General features: G+C 49.8%; 1 protein-coding gene across 2 annotated transcripts in view; it reads left to right on the top strand.

Annotated features, from left to right (window-relative positions):
* WDFY4 (WDFY family member 4) overlaps positions 1-17,358 on the top strand; it is a 231,424-nt gene that overhangs the window by 110,617 nt on the left and 103,449 nt on the right. For both annotated transcript variants that reach the window (XM_058671561.1, XM_058671562.1), the window contains exons 32-39: positions 902-1,066; positions 3,973-4,176; positions 4,713-4,827; positions 6,311-6,468; positions 9,225-9,463; positions 12,412-12,533; positions 15,228-15,413; positions 16,885-17,021. In XM_058671561.1, the coding sequence (XP_058527544.1) occupies positions 902-1,066; positions 3,973-4,176; positions 4,713-4,827; positions 6,311-6,468; positions 9,225-9,463; positions 12,412-12,533; positions 15,228-15,413; positions 16,885-17,021 (1,326 nt within the window). The remainder of the gene's footprint in view (positions 1-901; positions 1,067-3,972; positions 4,177-4,712; positions 4,828-6,310; positions 6,469-9,224; positions 9,464-12,411; positions 12,534-15,227; positions 15,414-16,884; positions 17,022-17,358) is intronic.

Here is a 17,358-nt window from a genome sequence, read left to right as displayed (position 1 = left end):
AGATCACAGAGCGAGGGCACCACAGGGCACACGTGTCCCGGGCAAGGGTTTCAGCTCAGGGCACAGTTATGCTTGGGGACCTTCATGGTTTGTCGATGAAGTCCACATTTTTCTTCCTCAAGTCCCAGATGTCCCCAAGTGATGACTGCAAAGTAAGTCCGCGTTGCTAAATGTCCCATTTAATCCTTCTGAATTTGTCATGTTTCTGAAGCTGTCATGTTTCATAGAGGGGGAATTAAGGAAGTGGGGCTGCAGGAACCTGGTCAGTGTCAGAGGCAGGAGTGTGCCCTGGCAGACTAAGCCAGAAATGGCTCTCAAGCTGCTCGCTCGTGTTCTCTCCTGTGACCCTAGCAGTGTGCTATAAGGACCTGGTGGAGACCGCAGGTGCCTTCCGAGGCTGTGTCTCGCTGTTGGCCTGTTCTAGCTGCCCTCGCTCCCCTCTCCCATGCCCTCCTGGCATCCTGCAAGTACAGTTCTAACTGCCCCAAGGGTCTGGCCTTTCTTTCTCCCTATATACTCTTTGTTCCTAGTGTGGGACACAGTCCAGGCACTAAGCAGCTACCTGGGAAATCAGACATTCTTACTCAGGCACACTCAGAAAGGATTGAGCGACAAGGTGGGGCAAGGTGGATGAGGAAGGGAAGCAACTGGGCCTTGGAAAGGAAAGGTCCGACAGCCAGCTACCCAGAGCATCGTAGGAGCAGGCAGTTTTACTCTATGCAAGTGTTGGAATAGCTATGCAAGCAATGACCCTGACCTCAAGCCTTCGGAGGGGATCCATTTTGGATAGCAGGGCCTCAGATAGGCAACACCTGGATAGGCTGGGGCCAGGTCTAGTCCCGAGAACAAAATCTCTTGCCTTGTGCTGGGGTGTGCAGCCTCTCACAGTGTGTGCTGTCAGCCCTCAGCAGGTGCAGGAGATGGCGCCTGGAAGCAGGCCTTCCCGACCAGCATCCTGCAGTTCCTCAGCCTCGTGCACCGCACCTACCCCCAGGACCCGGCATGGCGGGCCCCCGAGCTCCTGCAGACCTTGGCCACCGTCACCTTCCCCCCAGGAACCCTAAAGGTAGGATGTGCCACAGCCCTAGGGAGGGCAGGAGGGCCAGAGTGGGTATGAGGACAAGGTATCGGGCTTTGCACGTTGCAGGGGTTAGAGAAGGGGCTTGGGCAGGGCTGCAGAGGTTCTCATCCGAGTGCTGAGGGAAGAGCAGGAGGGGAGGACCGAGTGGGAGATGATGGTGTAGGAGGAAGGGTGGAGAGGCAGGTATGCAGCCCTTATGGGTGGGACAGGAAGCAGAGATATGGAGAGGGACCTTGTCATGCCTGCTGCAATTCAGGGACCATGGCCAAAGGAACAAAGCTGGAAGGCAGCCATTGTGTGTGTCTGTGTGTATGAAAGAGAGAGAGAGAGATTGAGAGAGAGAGAGAGAGAGAGAGAATGAGAGATTGAGAGAATGCACAGGCATGGAGCAGCTGTCCTGTAAACGAATCAGTGGGCATGCTCTCCTAGCCAACCTCCCCACAAGCTGCCTCCATGGTGAGAGCCTCCAATTCCTGAACTCCTGGGACACATGCATCCTGAGTCATGGTGCTTTAGGTAACCCAAAGATGTCCCCTAACAGGAGGCTGCCCAGAGACCCAGAGCCGTGTTACCAAGGGAGTGAGAGTGCGGACTGTGCCACCCTTCCCATGGTTAGCAAGGGGCATAGCTACAAGCTACCCTTCATACCGGTGCCTTCTGCACCTGCAGACTCCCCCAATCCCTGATGGGAAAACTGCACCTGCACTAAACTTACACAGGATCTGTTTTTACATATATACATATATCAGATTTATTTATTTATTAGAAAGGGTTACACAGAGAGAGGAAGAGATATGGACAGATCTTCCATTCGCTCAAATGGCCACAACAACCAGGACTGGGCCAGGCCAAAGCTGGGACCAGGAGCTTCTTGCGGTCTCCCACATGGGCTCAGGAGCCCCAGCACGTGGGCCATTTTCTGCTGCTTTCCCAGGTGCGTTAGCAGGGAGCTGGATCAGAAGTGGAGCAGCCAGGGCCATGTTGGATGCTGGCATTATAGATGATGGTTTAGCAGCCATGGTTCCCATGCTCTGTTCTTGTCACTATTTCCTAAATAACACAGGTTCACAAGTCCTTACCTTGTACTAAGTGCTGTTAATAGTTTAGAATGACCTAGTGCATGTGGGAGCAGATTAGTCAGGGTCTGTACAAACACCATGTCATTTCATAGATGGGACTTGAGTATCTGCAGAGTTTGGTACCTGTTGGGGCTTCTGCAGTCGAACCCTCCCATAAATACTGAGAGGGATGACTGTGATCCAATGTAAAGACTTGGATATTTGCAAAATAAAGAAAAATGGTTTTGAACCATTTTGGTGGATTAGTATCAACTCAGGTGACTTCCCAGGAAAGTCAGAATAAATAAAGCATCACTTAAGAGCAGAAGAAGGCTGCCAGCTGCGTGCAGCAAAGGTCTGAGGGGGTAGGAAGCAGGCAGGCTGGGCCCTGGGCCAGGTGGGGTAGATGCTGCAGTCAGGCTGGGCCCCGGGCCAGATGGGGTGGGAGCTACAAGCAGGCTGGGCCCTGGGCCAGGTGGGGTAGATGCTGCAGTCAGGCTGGGCCCCGGGCCAGGTGGGGTGGGAGCTACAAGCAGGCTGGGCCTTGGGCTAGGTGGGGATGGGGAAGGCAGTCCTATAGACCATGCTCACTGTTCCCCCAGCAGGTCTTCTGTGGGGGGCTAGGGCCCTGCAGTGCATGCGTGCTTGGACATTCGACCCAAATGCCCACCTCAGCCCACATGCCCAGAGGCCAGGCTTGGCACCTGTTGAATTGGGGTTACAGCCCAGTGCCACTGCCCACAGCCATGGTACATGCTCAGACCCACACCTCTCTCTCTCTCCCACTGTGGTTCCTGGTTTCTACTCACAGCAAGGCTCTGCCCCTAGCTCACCCTCCAGAGCCAGCAAGAGCCCCATTTTGGGCTCCGGACTCCCAGTCCAAGGTTGTCTCCTCTTTCTCCACTCCTTCTGACCTCCTCCCAGCTCCAGGCTAGAAAATTTGATGGGCCCCATGCACGCCAAAGGCCGGGAGCCAAAACTTGGGTTTGCTGTGTATTTGCCTGGCATCTTCCCAGTTAAGGCCGCGAGGAGCTAATTAATGCAGCTGCCACCTCCCTCAGAGCCATTAAATGCACTTTATGGCTTAATTAAGAATGGCTGCGTTAATTTTATGAATGAGCAAAGGGAGGTGCTGACGGCTGAAGGTGCATGAACAGCTTCCCAGCTGGAGATCAGAGGTCCTGGCCGCCGTGTGTCCTTGGGTGTGTCATTCAGCCACTGCTCCATGTCACCCTCCCCCCACATATACACATTGATGATATGTCTGGGATGATGGCCCCTGTCTCAGAGAGAACCAACATTCTTCTTAATCAATGCAGGAAGCCATTGCCAAAGCGCTTGGAGGGTTTGAGGAAGGGACATGCCCTTGTTCTGCCATGGGGAGTGATAATACTCTGTGGACATCAGGCGGGTCTACTCAGGAGGCCGAGGTGGGGCCTGCCCTGCAAGGTGGAAACCAGCTCCCAGGTGCAGCCCCCGCCTGGTCCACCATGTGGTGTTTGCAGTTCCCATGTGAGACCTTGCACTGTGGTCAGTGAGGTATGCAGGTTTGATGTGACCTCCCTGACACTCCCTGGGCCTCACAGGAGCCTCTCTGACTCAGTGACAAGGCTGCTGTGACCAACGTGGGCCTATCTTGGGCTCTCAGATCATAGCAGCTGCCTTTATAAGTCACCAGGCCTCCTGGCAAGCCTTCCTCCTCCACCAAGCATCCATTTCCCGTGCACCTGTGAAAGGGTACAGCCGTTATCCTCTGCATGGACGTTGGAAGAGGACGGTGCAGAGAGCTGTGGGAGGAGCAGGTGCACAGCTCAGGCTCTTCTTGTCTTTCAGGGAGCCTCAGCTGAGGCCCCCTGGAGTGCCAGCAGTCCCGAGGCGACGACTGATGGTGATAGTACCACAGAGGGTCCCCAGGCTCCAGCCAAGTCCCATCCCAGCCGGAGGCAGCTGAGGGAGTTCCTGCAACTCCTGCTGAGGGAGGCGCTGCTCGGAGCTCCCGGTCCCAAACAGTGGCTGCCGCTAGAAGTGCTCCTGGAGGTAAGCCAGGGGTGCTGGTGTGCTGTGGGAGTGGATCCTGAGAGGGGACAGTCAAACAAGAGAAGGAGAGGTCCAGGGAACCTGAAATGCTGGCTGGCGAGTGGTGGAGAATGTCTCCTGGAACCTCAGGGGTGCATGGGTACCAAGTAGAGTCTGGGTATTGCAGACAGTCCATGGTGGGACAGCAGTTGCATAGGGATTGACTAGGAGGATATTCTGAACAGATGCCAGAAGGGAGAAAGAGGGACAGGGGAAGGTTGCCCAGAGTGGTCTCAGTTGGAGTCCACTCCCACAGCAGGGGCTTCTGGGTCATCCACATCCCCGTGGCCTACCCACAGCAAGGCAGGTACCAGGTGATCATTGCTGTGGGCTCCCCAAGGAACAAGGGGGTGGCTGTGAGCTGCCAGCTGACCACATGCATGGCAGCTGCCGAGTCAGTCCTCTGGTCAGGTAGTGGGGAGCAGGGGCCAGCGAGGAAAGGGGTCCGAAGACCATGCTGTTGCTGCTGCTGTCTCAGTGCCCAACTCCACTTTCAGGCTTCTCCTGAAAACATGAACAGCTACCAGAAGCGAGACTTCCAGTGCGAGGTCCTGCTCTCCACCATGGAGATATTCCACTTGATGAGTATGGACAACGCGCCAGCGCTCAGAGGTGAGTGTACCCGTGCACAGCAGCCGACAGCCAAGCAAGACTGCTGTGCACCTGCCGGCTGTGGCCCTAGGGAGAGGGATGCTGCCCTGTCCCCCTCCTCCGCCCCTCCTTCACTCATGTGCAATAGAGCTCATTGAACCTGGCCCAGATGCTCTGGGAGGGCATGGGGCAGCAGCTCCCTTGCCAGACACCCCTGTGGTTGTGGGGCCACTCAGAGACAGGAAGTCTCTTGTGGCTGGAAATGGGCCTTTCTCCAGCTCCAGTCGAAACGTGACCTCTCCCCACAGGGGAACCTAGACTGCTGAAATCCAGCACACCTGCTCCGATGCCTGGGCAGAGAACATGTGCACAGCAAATGTTTCTAATACAGAGGAACCCAGGGGAGGATATCCACTCAGAGTTGAACACAGAGCCTCCCTTCACCAGACTTCATTACAGGGGTGGGCGTTTGGCTTAGCATTTAGGGTGCTGGTTGGGTTGCCTGCATCCCACATCGAAGTATTGGGGTTCAATGTCTGCCTAGAGCTCCTGACTACAACTTCCTGCTAATGGAGCCCCTGGGAGGCAGCAGAAGACAGCTCATGTCATTGAGTTCCTTTCGCTCATATAGGAGACCTGGACTAAGTTTCTGGTTCCTGGCTTCAGCCTGGCCCAGCACTAGTTGTTGCAGGCATTTGGGGGAGTGAACCAGTGGATGTGAATGGAAATCTTTCTCCCTATTCCTCTCTCTCTCTCTCTCTCTCTCTCTCTCTCTCTCTCTCTTCAAGCCTCTTGAATACATGAAAAATAAATGAGTTATCCAAAACCTTGGTTCCAGGGCAGCTGTGCCCCTTTGATGAGGCCAAATAAAATCCTTCCCGTTGTATCTGAGCCATGGGGACCGTCCTCCTTTCTCCTTCCTCCTCCTTCTTGGTGATGTGAAAACACAGATCTTGCTGTCTTTCCTGGAATGGGGCGCATTTGCCACATGGGAGAGTCACAGAGCAGGTGCATTCAGGCTTGGCAGTTTCACTTCTAGTATTGGCTGTCACCAGACAGCAGCATGATGGGGGCAGGTGCACAGGCCGGAAAGGAGACCTGTGGATGTGTAAGGTTGTTGCAGGGCTTAGCTGGGGTTTCACACATGTGCACACGCAAACACAGCTGAGCACAGGTGAACAAGGACAGATCATGGACACTCTGACTTTATTCTCCACCCAATGTGACAGTGGGAACTTGGATCACCACCATGCCTTTCTGTTCACCTCAAGACATCAAATGCTCCCTCCTCCTCATGCCAGACTACCACCACCTGGTGTATTCAAGACCAATTTACTTTGAATTATTGTACGTTCACTGGGCACCTGCTAAGCCCAAGTCTCCATCAGTGGGATGCACAGATATAAACAACATGGTTGGTTGCTATGAGGGGCTTGGAGACTTCAGTGGAAAAAGGTCCTTTAGCTGGTGACATGGGTCTGTCTCCCCATCTCACTCACCCCAGGCAATAAAGAGCCTCAGCTGAACACAGAAGCTACCGCAGCTCCCTCCCTCGCAAACATCTCCTACTTCACCCAGAAGCTGGTGGAGAAGCTGTACAATGGGATGTTCTCTGCAGACCCCAGGCACATCCTTCTCTTCATCACGGAGCACATCATGGTGGTAAGAAACCTCCCACCGCTCAGCAGAGCCTGTGTTCCACACGCTTGCAGCTGTTGTCCACGGCTCTGGCTGCACCTGCACCCCTCACTGACAAAGACTTTTAGGGGTTCAGGGACAGCTGGAGGCACAGCCAAGGCAACCCTTGGCGGCTGTTGCCCACTCTGGAGGGCTGTCCCCCAGGCCTGGTGAGGTCCTTCCCAGTGCCCTGGAGCCCCCTCCTCCCACCCCTGTGCACTTGCCTGGAACCCTATACCCTCCCAGCCTCCACTGCCTCTCCTCGGAGCTTTATTGTGATGGCCGGTTTGCCCTGGATGAGAAAGAAGAGTCACCACGATATTTGTCTCCCATTTGTTTCATTTTCTTCTCTGAAACCCTCCTCTACCTGCTGTGTCTGTGCCTCCTGGAAGTTGAGTCAGGAGTCTATTTTGACTTCATAGCTTTATTCTCATATTCTCACCCTCTCCTTCTCTGTTGTCCGTCTCCCTCTCTCCCCAAATAGGTCCACATGCATACCCAACAGGCCAAAGCTTGCCTAGAGATCCATTTTTTTTTAAGATTTATTCTAATTGGAAAGGCAGATTTACAGAGAAAGAAAGACTGAAATATCTTCCACCAAATGGGCACAGTAGCCAGAGTTGAGTCAATCTGAAGTCAGCAGCAGGAGGTTCTTCTGGGTCTCCCATGTGGGTGCAGAGTCCCAAGGCATTGAGCTAGCCTCTACTGTTTTCCCAGGCCATAAGCAGGAAGCTGAATTGGAAGGAGAGCAACCGGGACATGAACCAGAGCCCATATGGGATGCTGGCACTTAGAGGTGGAGGATTAGCCAGTTGATCCAAAACACCAGCCTAGAGATCCACTCTTAAAATTTGGACATGGGTGTGCATGTGAGTATACACACACACACACACACACAGAACCTCAGCAACCTGGAGATGAAAGGGACCTATTGCTTTCTAGAGATGTTTCCTGACAGTCTACATGTGTCCTTGGCTTGAACTCTCCCCATGACAAGGAGTGCACTGGCACATAAGCCTGGCTCTACCTACAACAAGCCCTGCAAGCAGCCCTTGCATCAGAGCCAAGGGCACTGCCCGCTTCCCTCTTCTCACCTGGGAGAACAACCCCGCTTTGCCCTCAGGTTGGGCTCACCATGGTTCCTAGGGCAGTGACGGTGTGATGCTGCACTTGTGTGGGTCTAGGCCTGTTATCAGAGGCTCCTTAGGAAAGACCTCTGGAGGGGAGATCCGCCTTGGTCAGCTCCGAGGAGAAGAGAATCAGCTCCTTGTGAAGCTGCAAGGAGAAACACTAGGAAGCTCTGAGTTCCCTGTGTTTGAAACTGACTTAGAGCTAACTCCAGCACCAGGCCCGGGAGAAGACATACCAGTCCCCCACCACCGGGCCCTCAGCATCCCTAGTCCCACCGTCCTCCGCTCCTGCTTCTGCCTCCCATAACATGTAACCTGAGTCTGGAAGATGCCACCCGTGTGATGCGGGGAGCACAAGGGTGGATAAGGATGTGATCCCCAGCCCCAAGCAGGCTGGCCAAGCTGAACTTTCTCATCAGGAACACCTGCCTTGCTCATGATGCTCTGACTAATCCACCTGCAAGTCACAAAGGGCCCTTCTTCTAGAGTAAGAGACCGGGCGTGATGTGTGTTCAATGACTCATTTCCACTGATGCCAAACAGCATCCCGGGTCGGTCCATGTGAAGGGCACAAATGAGCACGTGGTACCTCTCCTTCTCAGACCCTTCTGATCTCAGATCCACAGAGCCCAGGCCCTTTAGAGTGCAGCAGGGCTAGGGTTCAGGTGTCCATGTGGGCTCACCCCTGGCAAATCGTCTAATCTTACCTACTCAGCCTCTTCTCCCCGAAGTGCGGTGACCTGGGGGTCTACCTTATGGTGTCCATAGAATCTTTGCATGGTAGGTACACGAGACAATCAGTGCAAATCTCTGTTGAAAAAAAATTAGCACAATACCTCAGATGTCATATACATACACCAGATGTTTCTCTTGCAAAGCCTGTTTTTAGACCTGACTTTAGACTTGTTTTTGGACTAGTAGTTTGTTCTCATCTACAGAATACCCACGATATTACCAGCATTTCAAACTCCCTGCTGCTCAAGTTCAGTTTTCATTAAATGATAGGGGTGAACTCCTAATTACTTTCCACACAAGTGACTACTTGGAATTGAAATTGCCTTGGTGGATTATTCACTTAAAGCGAAGAGGCACAGTGGGTTAAGCTACCACCTGCGACACCGGCAATCCATAGGAATACCAGTTCACGGGGCAGCTAATCCGTTTGCCATCCAGCTTCTTGCACATGTGCCAGGGAAGGCAGTAGAGGATGGCCCAAGTGCTTGGGTCCTTGCCAACCCACATAGGAGACCTAGGTGACATTCCAGGCTCCTGGCTTCAGCCTGGTTCTGCTCTGGACACTGTGGCCATCTGGGGACTAAACCAGCACATGGAAGATCTCTTTCTCTGTCTCTCTAACTCTGCCTTTCAAAAAAAGAAATAAATCTTCCTCGTTCATCTGTCCTTGCTTCCTTCCTCCCTCCTTCCCTCCCTCCCTCTCCTTCATCCCTTTCTTCCTTTAGTTTTTTTAAAGCTCAGACGTGAAGGAGCTAGTCTCACTTGAGTTTCAGATCATGCCACTTTCCAGTTGTTCCATTTTTGTGGTGAACTCAGTCAGTATCCAACACGTGCAGAACAACCACAGCTGTGTGCGTTGCCTCTGTCTCGGCACAGGTCATCGAGAACGCCTCGACCCAACGGGACACTGTCGTCAGCACTTTGTACAGCAGTCTGAATAGAGTCATTCTGTACTGCCTGTCCAGGCCCCAGCAGTCCCTCTCCGAATGCCTGGACCTTCTCAGCATCCTGACCTTTCTGCAGGAACACTGGGACACGATCTTTGCCACCTACAATTCCAACACCAGCTTCCTTCTGTGTCTCATGCATTGTCTCTTGCTGCTCCATGCAAGAAGGTGAGAGCTGCCCATTTGCCTCTCTGCTGGCCGGAGCTCGGGGCAGGAGGGAAGCAACGGGCAGGAGGCCTGAGTGGGGCTGATACGAACAATGCAGTCCTTTGACTGGCCTGGCCACTGACATCACGGACAGTGTTGGTGATGTGCTGTTCCCTGTGACTGAGTGGCTAGAGTCATTGTGGAGTAAGAGTGGAGCCACTTCTTACAACGCTAAGGTTGCAAGACAATTCAGCAATTTAATTTGTGAAGCTGAAGATGCCAAGATTAGATGTTTCGTTTGCTTTTTGATACAGTCTGATTTCAAACGCACAAACTTGATAAAGGCACTATTACAATGAAAAAATACAAAAGCACCTCAAAAAGTTTTGAAAGGGTTGAAAAATGAGTGGATAAGTTTATCTTGATGCTGAAAAATCCATGCACAAGGGAAAAATTTGAAAAAGTTAAAAACTGAATAGATAAGTTTACTTTAGTACTAAAAAAAATTGAAATCCATGCATAATATCTTTAAAATATTTGTGAAAATGTATATTATTAAAAAAGCTTTGCATGGGTTTGAAAAATATTTTTGCACCAAAATAAATGTATTTTAAATTACATTTTCCACTGATACTTGGCAATAGCTCATGTGGTACAATGTTGTATTGTGTGAGCCAGGAATAGTCTTTGTTTACAGAAAAAAATTCATGCTGCTTATGCTATAAATTATCACCCCTGAACACACTCGCCTAAGCAATATGAATAGAAACCTATTTAAATAAAACCCGTTTTCTGGAGGTCCCAGTGTTGATAAAGGCAATATTTTTCTTTGCCTGTTTTATTTGCTGGCTCTCCCCTGCACGGGAGACTATATGAATAGGCTAAACATTCCTTATCCAAAATGATCAGAACCAAATGGGTTGCAAGTTGTGATTTTTTTTCTGATTTAAGAATATTGACAAATACATAATGGGAAGTTGGAGGATAGGGCCCAAGTTTGAAGGTGAAATTCATTCACTTTGCATCTTATAGCCCCAAGGTGATATGTAAACAGTGTTCTTTGTGAGTCTGTGCTTTTAATGTGACATATGACAGGTGACAGGTGTGTGATTTTGCACTATGACATCATGTCAGTCCCCTAAACAAGTTGGAACAGTTTTGAATTTTGGCGGTCTGGCCTGTGTCCTGAGCATCTTGCTACCCAAGGAACTGAGCCAAAGTAAATGGAGAGGAAGAAAGGCTGATGGGATGCCACACTTCGAACTTGTCTTTTTCTTGATTGCATTTATCCTATACTAAGTACAACCTTGGGTACCTGGTCTTGCAGGGTTGTCCACTGAACATCAGCAGACTCTGGAGTCGGCTTCTCTGAACTCCCCCAGAAGCACTGGGGAAGGCTGCCAGCCCACAAAGGCTTGTCCGGTTATTTCTCTCAGCTAAAACAGCCACATTTTCCATGTATGATTACCTTTGGAAGCATTTCCCTCTCTTTTCCATAGTTAAAGTCTCAAAATTGAAAGCGAGGCAAAATACCAGTTGGTTGGTGTTCTTGAAATGACACCCATGGTTTAGTAAAATGGCTAAACCAATAACCAAAGGTAACTATTCTAGAAATTTCCAGAATGGACTTTCTCACTGGCTGGTCACTTTTCATTTCCATGTTTGTCATCTTAAGTCCAATCTCCATACAATGGCCAAGTGTCTATTCTGCTAATAGGGCCAAAGAGGAGCCCCCTAAAATGCATTTAGACATATATTAATATGAGTGGGATTCCCCCAGAGCACCCTCCTAGGAAAAGCATGGTACCTAATGTCTTGGCTGAAATTAAGATGCAGAGCCTGTGTCCAAGCATCAGCAAGAACTTCACAACAGTGACAACAGAACCGCAGCCCGGGGCCCTTGACTGTGCAGTTGCATGGAGCATGCCCAGAAAGCCAGCTCTGGCCCCATGCAAGGCAAAGTGGAATCAGTGTCAAGCAAAGGTGGAATTTCCAGTTTTAGGAGCGCTTGAAATGAAATGACTAGGATCTGCATTTGGCTTACTGTATGTATAAGAGTCCAGCTAGCTATATCCGAGTGCCTGGGTTTGAGTCCCGGGCCCTTCCTGATTCCAGAATACCTGTTAATATTGCAGATGATGGCTGTTCAATTAGCTTGGTCTCTGGCACCCACGTGGGAAACCTGGATTGAGTTCCCAGCTTCAGGCATGGGTTCTGGCCTCATCCCGGTCATTGCAAGCCGTTTTGGGAGTGATCCAGGAAATGGATGCTCTCCCTCTTTTTCTTTTTTTTCCCTCCCCTTCCTCTCAAATAAAAAGAAGTGACCATTTTTTTTTAAAAAATAAGATTTTTTCAGTTATTGGAAAAGTAGATTTATAGTGAGTTGGGTAGGGGTGAGAGAAAGAGAGAAAGAGAGAGAGAAAAGAAAGAGATTCCATTTAGTTCACTCTCTAAATTGCCATATTGGCCAGAGCTGGGCCAGGCTGAAACCAGGAGCCTGGAACCCCATCTGGGTATCTCAGACAGGTACAGTGGGGCATCTTGCACTGCTTTCCCAGGTACATTAGCAAAGACATGGATGGGAAGTGAAATAGCTGGGAGTCAAATTGGTGCCCATGTGAGATCCCAGCATTGCAGGTGGTGGCTTATCCTGCTGCACCACAACACTGGCTCCAAAAATGACCACTTCTGCTGGTGGGTGTCCAGAAGTGGCCCCCAGGGGTGTGTTGACAGCACAGAGCAGGAATTTATACACAGGACTGCCCTGAAAGAGAAAATGTTTGTTTTACTCTCTGTGCGATGTCTTCATTGTACGATATCTTCATTGGAAGTGATTGTAAAACTTTAACTTGGTTGGGCAAGTTGTTCCATATTGTTCTACATTGGATGTGGAGGTTAATAATAATAAAGATGCACAGAATTCCCCCCAAAGAAACTGGAGTTACAGTGAAAAATCTCTTGCCTACTAGTTATCCAGAAGGATTTGGATTGGAGCCCAAGCCAAGAATGACTCCTTATCATCAAGTCTTCCTTTCCTCAAGTGAAGAAGTGAAAGAAAAAGGAAGGGAAGACTTCCCGAGCCTGAGTGATGGTATGTTGATCTTGTTGTTTGGGGTAGGGGTGAGTGGGGGGTGGGGAAGGAGTGCTGGTGGAAAGCGGTACCTAATGGGGTGCATGATTAAGCTTAACCCTTCTTAAGGTAAGAAAGAAAAAACTGCTAAGAAAAGTTTCAAAGGCCAGAGAAGATCCAGAAAATTCCACAGTGAGATAATCGTACAGCCAGTTAATCTGATAGGAAGCAACTGTCGAGTAATCATTATATGTTAGAAATGAAGTGCGTGGAGGTGTGGAGAGACGGATGAATGGATCAATGGACAAGTGGTGGTAGATTGATGAGTGATGGGTGGACAGATGGATGGATGGATGGATAAACAGAAAGCTCAGGGGGTCTCAATTAGACTGGGAGCTTGACCCACTTTTGACACCCCTGGGCACCTCACTGTAAGTTGAAGCTTGTGTGCCATGCCACCTGATACAAACCCTTACCTGGCCACCTCTCAGCTGTGTTCCTTAGGAAATGGCAAGTGGGTAGACAAACTCAAGACTTTGGTTTAATGAAGTTCATTCTTTGTTTTTTTTTAACATTATTATTTTAATTAGTTTCTAACAGACTCAGTTCAGTTCCCAAGTGCAATGCCAAGAATATAACGACATTCCCATCTTCCCTCCCTCCTGTCCTTCTTTCCTTCCTACCCTCATTCCCGCTTGTTTAGTTTTTCAGATACTTTGTCTTAAATTTACATTATAGTAAACAGGGTTAATGTTTCACCAGGTAAGAAATTTGGTAAATACCAGAAAAGATTTCAGTTTAAGGGGAAAATAAACAACTGATATAAACATTGATGAAATGGAGAAACAATCGTTTCAGTTGTGTACAATAAATTTTAAAGTAATCATAGATGATTAAAAGTACAGTAGGGTAACATTCTTGACCCTTAATTTGACAAAGTTGTAAAATGGTTTCACAAACCAATACTGTTCACATTGTGTTGGTTTTACAAACCTGTATTTTCACCAATACTGGTATACACAGGCATTTCCATTTTTTTTTTTTTTGTTCTTTTTGCTTTTTTTCTTCTTTGTAAAAATGTTTAGCTCCCACAGATCAGGAAGATGCAGTGTCGATCGTTCTGGGTCTGGTTTATTTCATGTAACATGATGTCCTCCAATGGCATCTGCTTTGATGTAAATGATAAAAATTCATTCTTTCTTATATCTGAGTAATATCCTGTTATGTATAAATACCACATTTTCTTTATCCATTCATCTGATGATAGACAACTTGGTTGAATCTCAATTATGGCTGTTTGAGCAGTGCTGCTATAAGCAGGGTGGTGCGGGCATCTCTGATACAATGAGTTCAAGTCTTTTGGGTTTATGGGGTGGCTGGATTGTAGAAGGACATTCAGAATCTTTGCTGTTATGGGAGAGAGAGCCAGTTGAATCTCCTCTGAAAGGCCCGGGAGCAGTTGATACGGAAATGGATGGACAGGAAACTTCCTGATCCCTCAAGTTTACATAAAGGACATGCTAGAGGAACAAACTGGGAACTGGGGGACTGTCCCTTGCTGTTGAAATGTAAATTGATCCAGCCCCGCCCCCTTCCTGGATGCGTACTTGACAAACTTCCTTTAAAAGTTTGATGCTGTTAATAAACTTTGGCTATTGACCATCAGTCAGTAGTCCACACGTGTTATTATCGGCTCTGTGCACCAAGCCCATCGCTGTAGGACAGCGACACGTGATCATGCAGCAGGTCATCACAGTTCTCCACAGTGGCCATGCTAATTGACTTAATTGGCTTAAACAGTGTTCAAGTGTTCCCCTTTCCCCACAGCCTCCCCAGCATTTGTTATTCCTTGGATTTTAGCCGTTCTGACAGGGGTGAGGTACTATCTTATTGTGATTTTGATCTGCATTTATTTGGAGTTTATTCTTGGAGTTACTAATCTCAAATCAAGTTAAAGGCATCAACAATTAGCAACAAATATATCCATACATTTCTCAGGCAGTCCCACAGGAGGGACTGTGCCGCACTGACTTCAGCGACCCATATCTTGAAATTGAGAGATTGTGGCTTCTCTTGGTCTAGGAGGCAGAACTCCTGTAGGTCTGTTCCTGGGAGAGCCAGACTAGGCAGTGTCCATCCCCCTAGGGAGAGGAAAATGTAGTCCGGAGACTGATCCTGGAGCAGAGTCCCAAAGTGATCTGAGATCAGAGGAAACTGAGTTCACAGAATATTAAACACATGGGCTGCAGCAGGCAGAGTTGACTTTGGTGGTCTGAGGTCCGAATGTGAGCAAGCCCAGGGCAGTGAGGTGGGGGAAGATGGGAAGCAACGTGCAGAGGAGTGCTAGGGCAGGACTTGGGTCCTGAGTCCCTGGGGGCCATCTGGAGTATGGTGGATATTTTCCCTGAGAGGCTCTTATGGAAGGCAACGTTGGAAGACACTGTTTGGGAGAACTTGCACCTGATAGAATTGAGGGGCCTCCCCATCTTCCGTGAGTCCCAGGCCACCACGGTGAGGCTGGTTGGAGGTGAGGGAAGATTGGTGGAAGTATTGCTGCCAGTCCTGTGATGCTTGGAAAGCTGGAATGGTGTTCATGGCACTCAGGGGAAGGAAGCAGGGCAGGGGTGGGGAAACTGCCATGGTGCGTCATCTCCCAGCTCTGTCTGCGGGAGACCCTCAGGCTGTCCTAATTGTGGCATTTGTTTTCTCTGCTAGTCCAGCAAAACATCCAGAAGGTGGTGCAGACTCTCTGGCAGCAGCTTGTGGCCCAGAGGCGGCACGCCCTGGAGGATGCCTGCAAGATAGATCTGTCCGTGCAGCCCGGTGAGAGCCAAGTGAAAATGGAAGAGATCACTCCGCTCTGGGAGGAGACGATGCAGAAGGCGTGGCAGCATTACCTAGGTGTGTTCTCTCTGCCCCAGCCATCAGGAGCTCCTGTGACCTGCGGAGCCAGACTTCCCCAAGGTGCCCCTCAGGGCCCAGAGCCTTTTTTCACTCGACCTTCCAAGTGGCATTGACCTCCCTGACCTCGTGTGTCCATCCTTACGATGAACCAGTGCTGCAAGGCACCTCAGATGAGAGGAAGGATATAGGTCCCAATCAACCATGTAGATTCTAGTCATTTCTTAGACAGGAGATATGAGTCATGGGCCATGAAGCCTGGGATTCTCTAAGACCCCTCGATCTGCCTGAAGATGTCCAGGCTCCCAACATGTGAGCCCATGACACACCGTGAGGAGCCTTGACAATATGTCCAGCTCCACAGGCTCTTCCGGGACCATCCCATACCCCCCTCTTCTTCCCTTTCCTTGACCTGCAGGACTACACCTGACCTGAACTTAGGAGCTTGGGATTCTCTGTCCTGCCTTGACCCTCACCTCTCTGAGGGTCCTAATATCCCACCTCCATCCTCCAAACACTGACGTGCTTTGCACTTTATCAATTCCGTGTCTGATATCATTTGACATGGCTGCCAGAATAGGTTTTAACTTGGTTTGTCCAGAAGTCTCTGCTCTCTAAGTACGGTCCTTGTGATTGCTTGAAGTCTCTCAGCTATTTCCATGCGTCCACATGAACTTACCTTTTCATGTTATGCATATGTAGTAAAATGTAGGAATTAGATGGATCTTAAAGCTTATATGATAGTCTCTTTGCTAATAAAAATGTTTATTTAACATTTCCTATATTCCAGGTCCTTTAAACACATATTCTCATTCAGTCTTTTTAAAATTTTTTTTTAAATTTATTTGAAAGTCAAAGTTATATAGAGAGATCTTCCATCTGCTAATGTACTCCCCAAATGGCTGCAAAGACTGAGACTAGGCCAGGTCAAAGCCAGGAACCAGGAGTTTCTTCTAGATCTCCCACATAGGCGCAGGGATCCAAGGACTTGGGACATCTTCTGCTGCGCTTTCAGGAACATTATCAGGGAGCTGGATGGGAAGTGGAGCAGCCTGGACTTCAACCAGCACCCTTATGGGATGCTGGCTTCTCAGGCAGCTGATTTACCAACTGTGCCACAGCACTGTCCCACTCTCAGTTAATCTTAAGGGCAACCCAGTGAGTTAGCTGTAATTATCCCAGTTTTACAGGATGAGAAAACAGACTAAATCACCAAAAACCTAGCTATGAGCCACAAGCCATGAAGCCAGTAGCTTTGCCCTGCCTGGAGACCACAGAGCCTACCCCAAGTTTCCCAGGCAGGGGAGGATCCAAAAACGCACCATTAGCTCAGAGTCTAGGCTGTTCGCCTCGCTGACGGCAGGCAGGCTGTGTTCACATGGCGGCCTTTGGAGGGCCAAGACAGCTGTACAAACACGGGTTATCTTCTTGCCAGCCGCACCCCTAACTTCCTTTTGCCTTCTGCCCCCAGCATCGGAGAAGAAGTCCCTGACAGGTCGCTCGAATGCCTCCCATCACAGCAAAGTTACTTCTTGGAGTGAGAGCCTGTCTTCAGCCATGAGACTGGTGCCCGGGCGGCAGGCCAAGGACCCTGAGTGCAAGGCAGAGGTGAGCCTAAATCTCGTTTCTTCAGATAAACACCAGGCACTAGCTTCCAGGCCCGTGATGGTGCCTCCCACCTGCTGCCTGTCACTGCACAGGTGCCACGATCCTCTGAGTGCTTACAGCAGTGTGAGCATGTGACCCCAGTGGAGGAAGCCAGAGGGGAGTAAGGTCCTGGTCTGGCTTTGATTTCAGTGCCCATGGGCTCCCCTTTCATGCCAGGCACAGGTGTTCCTCACTCTTCTTTGAGGTGAGGTGTGTTCAGGGGCATTGTCTCACTACTCAGCAGGTGCTGAGAGAGAAGGCATTTGCTGGCTCCATTTCCAGGGGCTGCAACAGTGGG

Source organism: Ochotona princeps, chromosome 13 (genome assembly GCF_030435755.1).
Source record: "Ochotona princeps isolate mOchPri1 chromosome 13, mOchPri1.hap1, whole genome shotgun sequence".
Lineage (NCBI taxonomy): Eukaryota > Metazoa > Chordata > Mammalia > Lagomorpha > Ochotonidae > Ochotona > Ochotona princeps.
This window is presented reverse-complemented; position numbering and strand designations above follow the sequence as displayed.